General features: G+C 48.7%; 1 protein-coding gene across 1 annotated transcript; it reads left to right on the forward strand.

Annotated features, from left to right (window-relative positions):
• The first annotated feature begins 715 nt into the window (after positions 1-715).
• LOC109733974 (protein NRT1/ PTR FAMILY 5.7) lies at positions 716-2814 on the forward strand. Its single transcript, XM_020293186.4, has 2 exons — positions 716-954; positions 1049-2814. Exons 1-2 carry the CDS (start codon positions 816-818, stop codon positions 2650-2652), a joined length of 1743 nt encoding a protein of 580 aa, XP_020148775.1. The 5' UTR covers positions 716-815; the 3' UTR covers positions 2653-2814.
• Positions 2815-16163: the final 13349 nt, after the last annotated feature.

Here is a 16163-nt window from a genome sequence, read left to right on the forward strand (position 1 = left end):
TCTACATTAAGATACAGGCTAATGAATATAGTATACAAGCTATAGTATCAAAGAAGTTGTATCTACACTAGATATGCTGCATTTAGACCTCTAGGCAGTGGTGTAGCTTAGTGCAAGTCTGAGGGGGCCGTGGCCCCCAGCCCAAGGCAAAAAAAAATAAAGAAAAATTACTATGCATAGCTTAGATTTGGAAAAAAAATCAATTGTTTGCCCTCCTAGTTGTTCATATTTTCGCTTCAGTTTGTCTAATTCACATCTAGATATTTTCTAAGGATGTCACATCTAACCTTTCACAAATAAGGCAGCAACAAGGAAAAAAATTGGGACAAAAAAAACCACAAACACAATGAAGATCATAACTATATCACATCTAGATGTGACAGACCCTTTTCGCTTTGGCCCCCCTGAGATTCTTGTCAAGCTCCGCCATCGCCTCTAGGTGTGATGTGAGCGTGAGTTGTGACACACTTCTGAAAATAAACAAAAAAATGTCGCCAACAAATTCCTCAAACCGATTCATTCCCTCAAGAACTTCGATAAAAATCACAAAAACGAGGCCTCCTTTCGTGGATTCGATTCGCACGCGTGCACACACAAACACACACACACGGAGAGGGACGTGGCCTTTCTTCCCCCAACTTCCCCTGCCTCCCCCCCCTCCGTCCATGTCCCACCCGCGCGGCTATATAACCCGACCTCTTTTCCTCCTCCGTCCATGTCACACCAAGAAGCACAGATCAATCTACTACGTCCAAAAGCGCAGTAGAGCGAGTCCTTTTGGTTAGTTTGGACTTTGGAGAGAGGTTGATTCGGTGATGAGGAAGCAGCAGGGTTTAAGCGGCGACGGTGATGGGGAGTGGGACAAATGGGTGGACGACTCCTCCGTCGACCACCGCGGCCGCCCGCCCCTCCGCGCCGCCACCGGCTCGTGGAGGGCCGCCATGTTCATCATCCGTAAGCTCCTCTGCCTGCCAGATCTCTCTGTCTTTGCTCTGTTCGTTTGGTTGAGGGCAGTGTGTGAACGTTTCTTGTTGTATGGTTTTGGCAGTGATCGAGTTCAGCGAGCGGCTGAGCTACTTCGGCATCGCGACGAGCCTCATGATCTACCTCACCAAGGTGCTGCACCAGGACATGAAGGTCGCCGCCGTGAACTCCCAGTACTGGATGAGCGTCACCACCCTCATGCCGCTCCTCGGCGGCTTCCTCGCCGACGCCTACCTCGGCCGCTTCCGCACCGTCCTCCTCTCCACCGTCGTCTACCTCCTTGGCCTCGTCCTGCTCGCGGTGGCGCAGCTGGCGCCGGGCCTCAGGCCGGGCGGCGTCTCCGTGCCGCGGGTTCACGAGACGCTCTTCTTCGTCGGGATCTACCTCGTGTCCGTCGGCACCGGCGGTCACAAGCCGGCGCTTGAGAGCTTCGGCGCCGACCAGTTCGACGACGGCCACGCCGGCGAGCGGCTGCAGAAGATGTCCTACTTCAACTGGTGGAACTGCGCGCTCTGCTCGGGGGTGCTGCTTGGGGTCACCGTCGTCGTCTACATCCAGGAGCGGGTCGGATGGGGCGCCGCCACCGTGCTCCTCGCCGCCGTCATGGGCTGTTCCCTCGTCGTCTACCTCGCGGGGTGGAGGACCTACCGGTACAGGGTGCCGCAGGGCAGCCCCCTCACGCCGTTGCTGCGAGTTGCCGTGGCCGCGGTCATGAAGCGGCGCCTTCAGCTGCCAGCCGACGCCGGCCAGCTGTACGAGGAGGACGACGGCAAGAAGAGGCTGCTCTGCCACACCGACCAGCTCCGGTGTCTCGACAAGGCGGCAATCTTTGAGCATGGTGGCGAGGTCTGGAGCGGGGCGTGGCATCTGGCGACGGTGACGCAGGTGGAGGAGACGAAGCTGGTGGTGTCGATGGTGCCCATCTGGGTGGCCACGCTCCCGTTCGGCATGGCCGCGGCGCAGGTGTCCACCTTCTTCATCAAGCAGGGCATGGCCATGGACCGCCACCTCGGCCCACACTTCGTGCTCCCGCCGGCGTCCGTCTTCGCGCTGGCCGCCGTGGCCATGATCGCCACCGTGGCGCTCGTCGACAAGGTGCTCGAGCCGTGCCTGCGCCGCGCGACGGGCGCCGAGCGCGGGATCAGCGTCCTCAGGCGCATCGGGGTGGGCATGGCGTTCGCCGTGTTGGCGATGGCCGTGGCGGCCGTCGTCGAGCGCCGCCGCCTGCACTCCTCCGCCACCATGTCGGTATTCTGGCTGGTGCCGCAGTTCGCGCTGATGGGGGTCGGCGACGGGTTCGCGCTGGTGGGCCTGCAGGAGTACTTCTACGACCAGATGCCGGAGACGATGCGCAGCCTGGGCATCGGGCTGTACCTGAGCGTGATCGGCGCCGGGAGCTTCCTGAGCAGCCAGCTGATCGCGGCGGCGAGCCGCCTGAGCTCGCACGGCGGGCGGCGGGACGGGTGGTTCGGCAAGGACCTGAGCCGGAGCAGGCTGGACCTCTTCTACTGGCTGCTGGCCGGCATCTCCGCCGCCAACCTGGGCTTCTACGTGCTCGTCGCCACCCGGTACTCGTACAAGCAGCAGACCGCGAAGGCCGGCAGGGTCGGCGCCGACAAGGACGCCGCCGCAGGCGACGTCGAGTGCGCCATCGCCGCCGCTGCTTAATTTGAAGTATGATCGATGCCAATGGCATCATACCTATAGATCGTTCGTGATAATTAAACTGGTGCGTGCGGATTTAGTTCAGTTGATAAACATGTACTTATGTTTGTTAGTAATCGACGATCGTGTGGTTTGGACTTCAGGAAGAAATAGTTTCCAAACTAATCCTAAGCTTACAGCATGCAGCACCACTTAAATAATCTTGTTGGGCAAATATCCGGGCAGCTGAAATCTGCAAAGACGCTTCCCTTTAGTGGCCCAAAAGTTGCATGAAGATTTGAACTTCACCATCATGGTTCTTGCCGCATCCATCAACGTCCGGTTCTTCCTGTCCGCAACACCTTTTTGTTGAGGGGTGTAAGGTGCGGAATATTAATGCTTGACCCCTTCATCACTAAGAAACTCATCCAAGGTGTAGTTCTTGAACTCGGTGCCGTTGCCACTTCTTATCGTCAAGATCTTTGCATTATGTTGACGTTGAGCTTCATTTGCAAAGTCGATGACGGTTTGTTGGGTCTCACTCTTCCTTTTGAAAAAATATACCCAAGTGTATCTTGAATAATCATCCACAATCACCAAACAATACTTTCTACCCCCAAGACTATCAAAGGATGGAGGCCCAAAGAGATCCAAATGAAGGAGCTCCAAGGGCCTCTTTGAGTAGATGATAGTCGTGGGAGGGTGAGCATTCTCATGTAGCTTTCCTTCGATACAAGCATTGCAAGCACGATCTTTGGCAAAACTAACATTTGTCAGTCCACGGACATGCCCCCTTGAGAAGACTTTGCAAAGATCTCATATTGACGTGGGCTAAACGGCGATGGCAAAGCCATCCCACGTCAACTTTAACCATTAGGCATGTCGCGGTCTTAGTGGGACGCTCTAAAAAGTTAACCACATATAGACCGTTCTCGACATGCCCAACAAAGGCTACTTTAAGAGTCTTGCTCCACAAGAGGGCCACGGTATCAATATCAAAGAAAGTGGCAAAGCCCATGAGTGCAAGTTGACGAACGGAAAGTAAGTTGTATGCAAGGGACTCAACAAGCATGACTTTCTCGATCGTGAGATCATGAGAAATGACAACTTTGCCAAGCCCCAATACCTTAGAAGATGAGGCGTCACCCCACTCGACATTGGTGGGCATAGATGAAATCTTGTGCACGTCCACCACCAAGTCCTTGCTTCCGGTCATATGATTTGTGGCTCCACTATCGAGCAACCATGATCCCCCACCGGAAGCAAACACCTACAAGATATCAATGCTTGGTTTTAGATACCCATTTTGTAATGGGTCCTTTGATGTTAGTAACAAGGGTCTTCGGAACCCAAATAGACCATTCAATGTACTCATAAGGAGAACCAACAAATTTGGCATAGACATGCCCATCACTAGCACAACATAACACATAAGAAGGGTTAAAGTCGCCAGCTTTGTTGGAAGGGGTGGCATTGCCCTTCTTGACACTACCACCCTTCACATTGTTCTTCTTCTCCTTAGAAGCACCCTCTCCCTCCATCACAAAAGTTTGCTTGAGAGGAGGAGGTCGTTTGGCCTTGTCATTCTTCTTCTTGTAGTTTGACTTGGGTGCAAACCCAATTCCCTCCTTGGCCACAACTTCCTTTTGATTGCTCAAAAGGTCGTTGGGGTTCTTCTCACCTTGTATGCAAGACACAAGGCCTGTCTCAAGTTGCTCCTTCAAATTTGTATTCTCCTCCACAAGATGCACATGCTCACAACACGGGTTAGTAGCATTTGCATTATCAATTAAAACCATATGAGGAAATGTGGCCTTCTCCTTGGTTAGCTTCACTTGGAGTTGATCATGAGACTCTTTAAGGCTAGCATGAGTAACCTTCAAGGCCTTGTGAGCCTTGTCAAGTATATCAAACTCCTCCTTGAGTCTAGCAAGATCAACCCCAAGTTTGGCCTTCTCGGAATTGAGCATACGAGATACAACAAGAGCATGATCAAGATCTTTCTTTAATTTAGCATGATCATCATTGTGTGACTCCTCAAGAGCCAAACGATGACCACGCTCTTCCTCAAGCGCATTAGAGAGATCCGATATCTCATCGGAATAGTCACGACTATGCCCCTCCATCTTAGAGATGGTTTCTTCGTGAGCCTCGATCATGTCATTGACTTCACCAAGTTGTTCCAAGAGAGCAACAAAGTGCTTGGATTTACCCTTGAGCTTACTCATAAAAGACTCAAATTCATTCTCTTCCTCACTAGACCCCTCACTTTCATCAATGCAATCCATCAAAGGGGGATTAGTAGTGATGGTGGTTTTGATATTGGGGGTTACCTTGTTAGTGGCTTTGGCCATGAGGCACTTGGCGGTGATGTTCTCGTTGCGTGAATCGAAGAGGGACACCCGTGGAGTTGTGGCAATGGCAACGGAGGCCATGGCAACCGTCTCACTGTCTTCATCATCATCCTCATTGTACTCTTCTTGTGCCACCAACCCCTTGGGAGGAGTCTGTTGGGAATCGTAGCATAATTTAAAATTTTCCTACGCTCACCAAGATGCATCTATGGAGTCTACTAGCAACGAGGGGAAAGGAGTGGATCTACATACCCTTGTAGATCGCGAGCGGAAGCGTTCCAATGAACGTGGATGACGGAGTCGTACTCGCCGTGATCCAAATCACCGATGACCGAGTGCCGAACGTACGGCACCTCCGCGTTCAACACACGTACGGTGCAGCGACGTCTCCTCCTTCTTGATCCAGCAAGGGGGAAGGAGAGGTTGATGGAGATCCAACAGCACGACGGCGTGGTGGTGGATGTAGCGGGTCTCCGGCAGGGCTTCGCCAAGCTTCTGCGAGAGAGAGAGAGGTGTTGCAGGGGAGGAGGGAGGCGCCCAAGGCTTAGATATTGCTGCCCTCCCTTCCCCCCACTATATATAGGGCCAAGGGAGAGGGGGGGCGCAGCCTTGCCCCTTCCTCCAAGGAAGGGTGCGGCCAGGGGGGAGTCCTTCCCCCCCAAGGCACCTCGGAGGTGCCTTCCCCCTTTAGGACTCTCCCTTTTTCTTATCTCTTGCGCATGGGCCTCTTGGGGCTGGTGCCCTTGGCCCATATAGGCCAAGGCGCACCCCTTACAGCCCATGTGGCCCCCCGGGGCTGGTGGACCCCCTTGGTGGACCCCCGGACCCCTTTCGGCACTCCCGGTACAATACCGATAAAGCGCGAAACTTTTCCGGCGACCAAAATAAGACTTCCCATATATAAATCTTTACCTCCGGACCATTCCGGAACCTCTCGTGACGTCCGGGATCTCATCCGGGACTCCGAACAACTTTCGGGTTTCCGCATACATATATCTCTACAACCCTAGCGTCACCGGACCTTAAGTGTGTAGACCCTACGGGTTCGGAAGACATGCAGACATGACCGAGACGCCTCTCCGGTCAATAACCAACAGCGGGATGTGGATACCCATGTTGGCTCCCACATGTTCCACGATGATATCATCGGATGAACCACGGTGTCGAGGATTCAATCAATCCGTATGCAATTCCCTTTGTCAATCGGTATGTTACTTGCCCGAGATTCGATCGTCGGTATCCCAATACCTTGTTCAATCTCGTTACCGGCAAGTCTCATTACTCGTACCGCAATGCATGATCCCGTTACTAACGCCTTAGTCACATTGAGCTCATTATGATGATGCATTACCGAGTGGGCCCAGAGATACCTCTCCGTCACACGGAGTGACAAATCCCAGTCTCGATCCGTGCCAACCCAACAGACACTTTCGGAGATACCCGTAATGCACCTTTATAGTCACCCAGTTACGTTGTGACGTTTGGCACACCCAAAGCACTCCTACGGTATCCGGGAGTTGCACGATCTCATGGTCTAAGGAAAAGATACTTGACATTGGAAAAGCTCTAGCAAACGAAACTACACGATCTTTTATGCTATGCTTAGGATTGGGTCTTGTCCATCACATCATTCTCCTAATGATGTGATCCCGTTATCAATGACATCCAATGTCCATAGTCAGGAAACCATGACTATCTGTTGATCAACGAGCTAGTCAACTAGAGGCTTACTAGGGACAGGTTCTGGTCTATGTATTCACACATGTATTACGATTTCCAGACAATGCAATTATAGCATGAATAATAGACAATTACCATGAACAAAGAAATATAATAATAACCATTTATTATTGCCTCTAGGGCATATTTCCAACAGTCTCCCACTTGCACTAGAGTCAATAATCTAGTTCACATCACCATGTGATTAACACTCACTGGTCACATCACCATGTGATCAACATCTAAAGAGTTTATTAGAGTCAACGATCTAGTTCACATCACTATGTGATTATCACTCAATGTGTTCTGGTTTGGTCATGTTATGCTTGTGAGAGAGGTTATTAGTCAACGGGTCTGAACCTTTCAGAACCGTGTGCTTTACGAATATCTATGTCATCTTGTGGATGCTACCACGCGCTATTTGGAGCCATTTCAAATAATTGCTCTACTATAAAAATCCGGTTTACTACTCAGAGTCATCCGGATTAGTGTCAAAGTTCGCATCGACGTAACCCTTTACGACGAACTCCTTTCCACCTCCATAATCGAGAAAATTCCTTAATCCACTAGGTGCTAAGGATAAGTTCGACCGCTGTCATGAGATCCTTTCCCGGATCACTATTGTACCCTCTTGACCAACTCATGGCAAGGCACACTACATGTGCGGTACACAGCATAGCATACTATAGAGCCTATGTCTAAAGCATAGGGGACGACCTTCGTCCTTTCTCTATCTTCTGCTGTGGTCAGGTCTTGAGTCTCACTCAATACTCACACCTTGTAACACAGCCAAGAACTCCTTCTTTGCTGATCTATTTTGAACTCTTTCAAAATCATGTCAAGGTGTGCTGTCTTTTGAAAGTATCATCAGGCGTCTTGATCTATCTCTATGGATCTTGATGCCCAATATGTAAGTAGCTTTATCCAGGTCTTCCTTTGAAAAACTCCTTTCAAACAACCCTTTATGCTTTCCAGAAATTTTACATCATTTCGGATCATCAATATGTCATTCACATATACTTATCAGAAATGTTGTAGCGCTCCCACTCACTTTATTGTAAATACAAGTTTCTAACAAACTTTGTATAAACCCAAAAACTTTGATCACCCCATCAAAGCGTATATTCTGACTCCGAGATGCTTGCTCTGATCCATGGAAGGATCGCTGGAGCTAGCATACCTTTTAGCATCCTTAGGATCGACAAAACCTTTCTGATTGTATCACATACAACCTTTCCTTACGAAAACTGGTAAGGAAACTTGTTTTGACATCCATCTGCCAGATTTCATAAATGTAGCTAATGCTAACATGATTCCGACGGACCTAAGCATCGCTACGGATGAGAAAAACTCATCGTAGTCAACTCCTTGAACTTGTGAAAATACTCTTTGCCACAAGTCGAGCTTCATAGATGGTAACATTACCATCCATGTCCGTCTTCTTCTTAAAGATCCATTTATCTCAATGGCTTGCCGATCATCGGGCAAGTCCACCAAAGTCCATGCTTTGTTCTGATACATGGATTCTATCTCGGATTTCATGGCCTCGAGCCATTCGTCGGAATATGGGCCCACCATCGCTTCTCCATAGCTCGTAGGTTCATTGTTGTCTAGCAACATGACTTCCAAGACAGGATCACGCATTACTCTAAAGTAGTGCGCATCCTCGTCATCCTACGAGGTTTGGTAGTGACTTGATCCGAAGTTTCATGATCACTATCATAAGCTTCCACTTCAATTGGTGTAGGTGCCACAGGAACAACTTCCTGTGCCCTGCTACACACTAGTTGAAGCGACGGTTCAATAACCTTATCAGGTCTCCACCATCCTCCCACTCAATGCTTTCGAGAGAAACTTTTCCTTGAGAAAGGACTCGTTTCTAGAAGCAATTACTTTTGCTTCCAGATCTGAAATAGGAGGTATACCCAACTGTCTTTGGGTATTCTATGAAGATGCATTTATCCGCTTTGGGTTCGAGCTTATCAGCCTGAAACTTTTTCACATAAGCATCGCAGCCCCAAACTTTTAAGAAACGACAACTTAGGTTTCTCTAAACGGTGTCGTCTCAACGGAATTGCGTGGTGCCCCTTTTAAAGTGAATGCGGTTGTCTCTAATGCCTAACCCATAAACGATAGTGGTAATTTGATAAGAAACATCATGGTATGCACCATATCCAATAGGGTGCAGTTATGATGTTCGGACACACCATCACATTATGGTGTTCCACGCGGTATTAATTGTGAAACACTTTCCACAATGTCTCAATTGTGTGCCAAACTCGTATCTCAGATACTCATCTCTATGATCATATCACAGACATTTTATCGTCTTGTCACGACGATCTTCAACTTCACTCTGAAATTACTTGAACCTTTCAATAATTCAGACTAGTGTTTCATCAAGTAAATACACTCAGCATCTACTCAAATCATCTGTGAAGTAAGAACATAACGATATCCACTGCATGCCTCAGCACTCATTGGACTGCGTACATCAAAATGTATTACTTCCAATAAGTTGCTCTCTTGTTCCATCTCACTGAAAACGAGGACTTTCAGTCATTTTGCCCATGTGGTATGATTTGCATGTCTCAAGTGATTCATAATCAAGTGAGTCCAAACGATCCATCTGTATGGAGTTTCTTCATGCATATATACCAATAGACATGGTTCGCCTGTCTCAATCTTTTCAAAAACGAGTGAGTCCAAAGATCCACCTACATGGAGCTTCTTCATGCGTTCTACACCAATATGACTCAAGTGGCAGTGCCACAAGTATGTGGTACTATCATTACTATCTTATATCTTTTTGGCATGAACATGTGTATCACTACGATCGAGATTCATTTTAGGTGCAAGACCATTGAAGGTATTATTCAAATAAACAGAGTAACCATTATTCTCCTTAAATGAATAACCGTTTTGCGGTAAACATAATCCAATCATGTTCAACGCAAACACCAAATCTCGATGGTAGAGGGAGCATGCGATGCTTGATCACATCAACCTTGGAAACACTTCCAACACATATCGTCATCTCACCTTTAGCTAGTCTCCATTTATTCCGCAGCTTTTATTTGGAGTTACTAACACTTAGCAACCGAACCGGTATCTAATACCCTGGTGCTGCTAGGAGTACTAGTAAAGTACACATTCATATAACGTATATCCAATATACTTCTGTCGACCTTGCCTGCCTTCTCATCTACCAAGTATCTAGGGTAGTACTGCTTCAGTGACCGTTCCTCTCATTACAGAAGCACTTAGTCTCGGGTTTGGGTTCAACCTTGGGATTCTTCACTAGAGCAGCAAACGACTTGCTGTTTCATGAAGTATCCCTTTTGCCCTTGCCCTTCTTAAACTAGTGGTTTTACTAACCATCAACAATTGATGCTCCTTCTTGATTTCTACTCTCGCGGTGTCAAACATCGCGAATAGCTCAAGGATCATCATAACTATCCTTGATATGTTATAGTTCATCACGAAGCTCTACTAGCTTGGTGGCAGTGACTATGGAGAACTATCACTATCTCATCTGGGAGATTAACTCCCACTCGATTCAAGTGTTTGTAGTACTCAGACAATCTGAGCACATGCTCAACGATTGAGCTTTTCTCCCTTAGTTTGCAGGTTTAAGAAACTTGTCAGAGGTCTCATACCTCTTGACGTGGGCACTAGTCCTAAATCCCAATTTCAGTCTTCGGAACATCTCATATGTTCTGCGACGTTTCAAAAAACGTCTCTCATGCCACAATTCTAAACCGTTAGCATTACTCACTGAACTATCACGTAGTCATCAAAACGTGTATGTCAGATGTTTCGCAACATCTACAGACGACGCTGAGGTTCAGCACACCGAGCGGTGCATTAAGGACATAAGCCTTCTGTGCCGCAATGAGGACAATCCTCAGTTTACGGACCCAGTCCGCATAATTGCTACTACCAACTTTCAACTAAATTTTCTCTAGGAACATATCTTAACCAGTAGAACTAAAGCGCAAGCCATGACATAATTTGCAAATACTTTTGACTATGTTCATGATAATGAAGTTCATCTGATTATGAACTCCCACTCAGATAGACATCCCTCTAGTCATCTAAGTGAAACATGATCCGAGTTCAACTAGGCCGTGTCCGATCATCACGTGAGACGGACTAGTCAAGATCGGTGAACATCTCCATGTTGATCGTATCTTCTATACGACTCATGCTTGACCTTTCGGTCCTCCGTGTTCCGAGGCCATGTCTGTACATGCTAGGCTCGTCAAGTCAACCTAAGTGTATTGCGTGTGTTCCGAGGCCATGTCTGTACATGCTAGGCTCGTCAACACCCGTTGTATTCGAACGTAAGAATCTATCACACCCGATCATCACGTGGTGCTTCGAAACGACGAACCTTCGCAACGGTGCACAGTTAGGGTGAACACTTTCTTGAAATTATTATAAGGGATCATCCTACTTGCTACCGTCGTTCTAAGCAAATAAGATGCAGAAACATGGTAAACATCACATGCAATCAAATAGTGACATGATATGGCCAATATCATCATGCTCCTTTGATCTCCATCTTCGGGGCACCATGATCATCTTTGTCACCGGCATGACACCATGATCTCCATCATCATGATCTCCATCATTGTGTCTTCATGAAGTCGTCACGCCAACGATTACTTCTACTTCTATGGCCAACTCGTTTAGCAACAAAGTAAAGTAATTTACATGGCGTTATTCAATGACTCGCGGGTCATGCAAAATAATAAAGACAACTCCTATGGCTCCTGCCGGTTGTCATACTCATCGACATGCAAGTCGTGATTCCTATTACAAGAATATGATCAATCTCATACATCACATATATCATTCATCACATCTTCTGGCCATATCATATCACATAGCACTTGCTGCAAAAACAAGTTAGACGTCCTCTAATTGTTGTTGCAAGTTTTTACGTGGTTTGTAGGTTTCTAGCAAGAACGTTTCTTACCTACGTATGATCACAACGTGATTTGCCAATTTCTATTTACCCTTCATAAGGACCCTTTTCATTGAATCCGTTCCGACTAAAGTAGGAGAGACAGACACCCGCTAGCCACCTTATGCATCTAGTGCATGTCAGTCGGTGGAACCTGTCTCACGTAAGAGTACGTGTAAGGTCGGTCCGGGCCGCTTCATCCTACAATGCTGCCGAAACAAGAAAAGACTAGTAGCGGCAAGAAGAATTGGCAAACTCAACGCCCACAACTACTTTGTGTTCTACTCGTGCATAGTAACTACGCATAGACCTGGCTCATGATGCCACTGTTGGGAATCGTAGCATAATTTAAAATTTTCCTACGCTCACCAAGATGCATCTATGGAGTCTACTAGCAACGAGGGGAAAGGAGTGGATCTACATACCCTTGTAGATCGCGAGCGGAAGCGTTCCAATGAACGTGGATGACGGAGTCGTACTCGCCGTGATCCAAATCACCGATGACCGAGTGCCGAACGTACGGCACCTCCGCGTTCAACACACGTACGGTGCAGCGACGTCTCCTCCTTCTTGATCCAGCAAGGGGGAAGGAGAGGTTGATGGAGATCCAACAGCACGACGGCGTGGTGGTGGATGTAGCGGGTCTCCGGCAGGGCTTCGCCAAGCTTCTGCGAGAGAGAGAGAGAGGTGTTGCAGGGGAGGAGGGAGGCGCCCAAGGCTTAGATATTGCTGCCCTCCCTTCCCCCCACTATATATAGGGCCAAGGGAGAGGGGGGGCGCAGCCTTGCCCCTTCCTCCAAGGAAGGGTGCGGCCAGGGGGGAGTCCTTCCCCCCCAAGGCACCTCGGAGGTGCCTTCCCCCTTTAGGACTCTCCCTTTTTCTTATCTCTTGCGCATGGGCCTCTTGGGGCTGGTGCCCTTGGCCCATATAGGCCAAGGCGCACCCCTTACAGCCCATGTGGCCCCCCGGGGCTGGTGGACCCCCTTGGTGGACCCCCGGACCCCTTTCGGCACTCCCGGTACAATACCGATAAAGCGCGAAACTTTTCCGGCGACCAAAATAAGACTTCCCATATATAAATCTTTACCTCCGGACCATTCCGAAACCTCTCGTGACGTCCGGGATCTCATTCGGGACTCCGAACAACTTTCGGGTTTCCGCATACATATATCTCTACAACCCAAGCGTCACCGGACCTTAAGTGTGTAGACCCTACGGGTTCGGGAGACATGCAGACATGACCGAGACGCCTCTCCGGTCAATAACCAACAGCGGGATCTGGATACCCATGTTGGCTCCCACATGTTCCACAATGATATCATCGGATGAACCACGGTGTCGAGGATTCAATCAATCCGTATGCAATTCCCTTTGTCAATCGGTATGTTACTTGCCCGAGATTCGATCGTCGGTATCCCAATACCTTGTTCAATCTCGTTACCGGCAAGTCTCTTTACTCCTACCGCAATGCATGATCCCGTGACTAACGCCTTAGTCACATTGAGCTCATTATGATGATGCATTACCGAGTGGGCCCAGAGATACCTCTCCGTCACACGGAGTGACAAATCCCAGTCTCGATCCGTGCCAACCCAACAGACACTTTCGGAGATACCCGTAATGCACCTTTATAGTCACCCAGTTACGTTGTGACGTTTGGCACACCCAAAGCACTCCTACGGTATCCGGGAGTTGCACGATCTCATGGTCTAAGGAAAAGATACTTGACATTGGAAAAGCTCTAGCAAACGAAACTACACGATCTTTTATGCTATGCTTAAGTTGGGTCTTGTCCATCACATCATTCTCCTAATGATGTGATCCCGTTATCAATGACATCCAATGTCCATAGTCAGGAAACCATGACTATCTGTTGATCAACAAGCTAGTCAACTAGAGGCTTACTAGGGACAGGTTGTGGTCTATGTATTCACACATGTATTACGATTTCCGGACAATACAATTATAGCATGAATAATAGAAATTACCATGAACAAAGAAATATGATAATAACCATTTATTATTGCCTCTAGGGCATATTTCCAACAGAGTCTTCTTGGTGAAGTTGTTCTTGTTGGGGAAGGACTCTGCTTTGTCTTTTCGGATAAGCTTGCCACCATTGTCTTCCCGCTTCTCGTAAGGGCACTCCACAACAAAGTGGCTCACTTTGCCACAATTATAGCATGTCCTCACACGTTGCTTGCCCTTGGCGCCACTTGAGTTGTTCTTGTTGAAGTTGGGCCTTGAGTTCTTCTTGCTCCAAAATTGCCTTGAAGCGAGAGCCAGGTGCTCATGATAAGCATATTTTGTATCTTCGGGGTTACTCTCCTCTTCTTCCTCTTCTTCCTCTTCTTCCACACTAGCCTTGGCCTTCAAAGCAAGGTTGGGTTTCTTTACCCGTTGAGAGCGCATCACCGCATTGTCGGCGGTCTTGTCCAAGATTCTCATAGCAACAAACTCATCCAACACTTCACTTGAGGACAAGGTATGGAAGTTCGGCCTTTGACGGATGACGGATGACATGGCCTTATGGTAGGGCATCATGGCCTTGATAAACTTGCGCTTAATCCAATTATCATCCATATCCTTGCTCCCATGATCTCGGACTGAGACCGCGAGAGTGGTTAATCTCCGGTAGAGCTCACGAGGTTCTTCATCTTCATTCATCGCAAACTCATCGGCTTCATCTTGCACCACTTCATAGTTGGAGCGTTGAATGCTTAAATGGAAACAACATGTTGCCATGCTTCCTTGGCCACGGTGAAAGGACGGAGATGCGCAACATCTTCGGGCGGAATTGCATCTTGGATAATGAAGAGAGCGGACTCGTTGAATTAATGATCCACGGCTTCTCTAGGAGTGAGGTTGCTTGGGTCATGCGGGTAGAAATCTTGCTCAATAATTCTCCAAATATTAGTAGAAGTATGATTTAAATGACGTTTAAAACGGTAGACCCAAGAGGCAAAATCCTCATTCTTCACAACCTTAGGAGGAGGACCAACATGATTCAAATGAGTGGAGGGAACCGGTCCTCCATAAGTAAGGGGCAGTTCAACATGGGAAAATATGCCATTATCACTTCGACCACTAGATAAAGGAACTTTATCACTAGTAGCTTCCCCCTTATCGGAGTTAGCATATGTCACCTTGTTAGCGGGATCACCCACTTTCATTGGTGCGGTGGATAATTTAAGGCCTTCTAAAAACTTGTTGAACATGCCTTCAACCTCGGTCGTCATGGAGGTTTTCAATGTGTCCAAAGCCGCATTGAATTCCTCACGAGAGACCGAGGATCCCTGAGGGAGTCCTGGATTACGGGGTCCTCGGACAGCCGGACTATATCCTTTAGCCGGACTGTTGGACTATGAAGATACAAGATTGAAGACTTTGTCCCGTGTCCGGATGGGACTCTCCTTGGTGTGGAAGGCAAGCTTGGCAATTCGGATCTGTAGATCTCCTCCCTTGTAACCGACTCTGTGTAACCCTAGCCCCCTCCGGTGTCTATATAAACCGGAGGGTTTAGTCCGTAGGACAACAACAATCATAATCATAGGCTAGCTTCTAGGGTTTAGCCTCTACGATCTCGTGGTAGATCAACTCTTGTAATACTCATATCATCAAGATCAATCAAGCAGGAAGTAGGGTATTACCTCCATCAAGAGGGCCCGAACCTGGGTAAACATTGTGTCCCCCGCCTCCTGTTACCATCCGCCTTAGATGCACAGTTCGGGACCCCCTACCCGAGATCCGCCAGTTTTGACACCGACATTGGTGCTTTCATTGAGAGTTCCACTGTGCCGTCACCATAAGGCTTGATGGCTCCTTCGATCATCGGCAACGATGCTATCCAGGGTGAGGTTTTTCTCCCCGGACAGATCTTTGTATTCGGCAGCTTCGCACTGCGGGCCAACTCGCTTGGCCATCTGGAGCTACGCCCCTGGCTGTTAGGTCAGGTTTGGAAACCTAAACTATACTGCCGACATCCGCAGAGACTTGATCTTCGACGGATTCGAGCCCGTGCCAGGTGCGCCGCACAGTCACGTCGAGCATGACTTAGCTCTGCCGTCGGACAGTGTTCGGGAGATCGCACCTGTGGCTACTCTGGCCCTCAATCTGGAGCAGATTGCGCCCTCCGAGGATGGGTGGATGGACCCCGCCACAGAGGCCGCAAACTCGGTGGCGATAGAGCCGAATACTGACTTCACCTCCTATGAGACCTGTGTTGCCGGACTCTTGGATTCGTCCTCGGCCACGGGCTCCGAACCGCCTGCGTTAGTGCCTATCGAATCTGATTGGGCACCGGTCATGGAGTTTTCCTCCGCGGATATCTTTCAGCACTCGCCCCTGGGCGATGTGCTAAATTCATTAAGGACTCGCTCCTTGTCAGGAGGCCCTTGGCCGAACTGTGTCCGGCTTGAGTGGTAAGCGGACGACGAAGAAATTCGTTCCCCACCCACCACCCACTTAATAGCCACTGTCGACGACTTAAC

This window comes from Aegilops tauschii, chromosome 5, assembly GCF_002575655.3.
Source record: "Aegilops tauschii subsp. strangulata cultivar AL8/78 chromosome 5, Aet v6.0, whole genome shotgun sequence".
NCBI classification, from domain to species: domain Eukaryota; kingdom Viridiplantae; phylum Streptophyta; class Magnoliopsida; order Poales; family Poaceae; genus Aegilops; species Aegilops tauschii.

What these genes read in the sequence shown, in the direction of transcription:
- LOC109733974 (XM_020293186.4), top strand. Translation starts at nt 816, where the DNA reads ATGAGGAAGCAGCAGGGTTTAAGCGGCGACGGTGATGGGGAGTGGGAC. An exon ending in GGCCGCCATGTTCATCATCC is followed by an intron (nt 955 to 1,048) that starts GTAAGCTCCTCT and finishes TGGTTTTGGCAG; the next exon opens with TGATCGAGTTCAGCGAGCGG.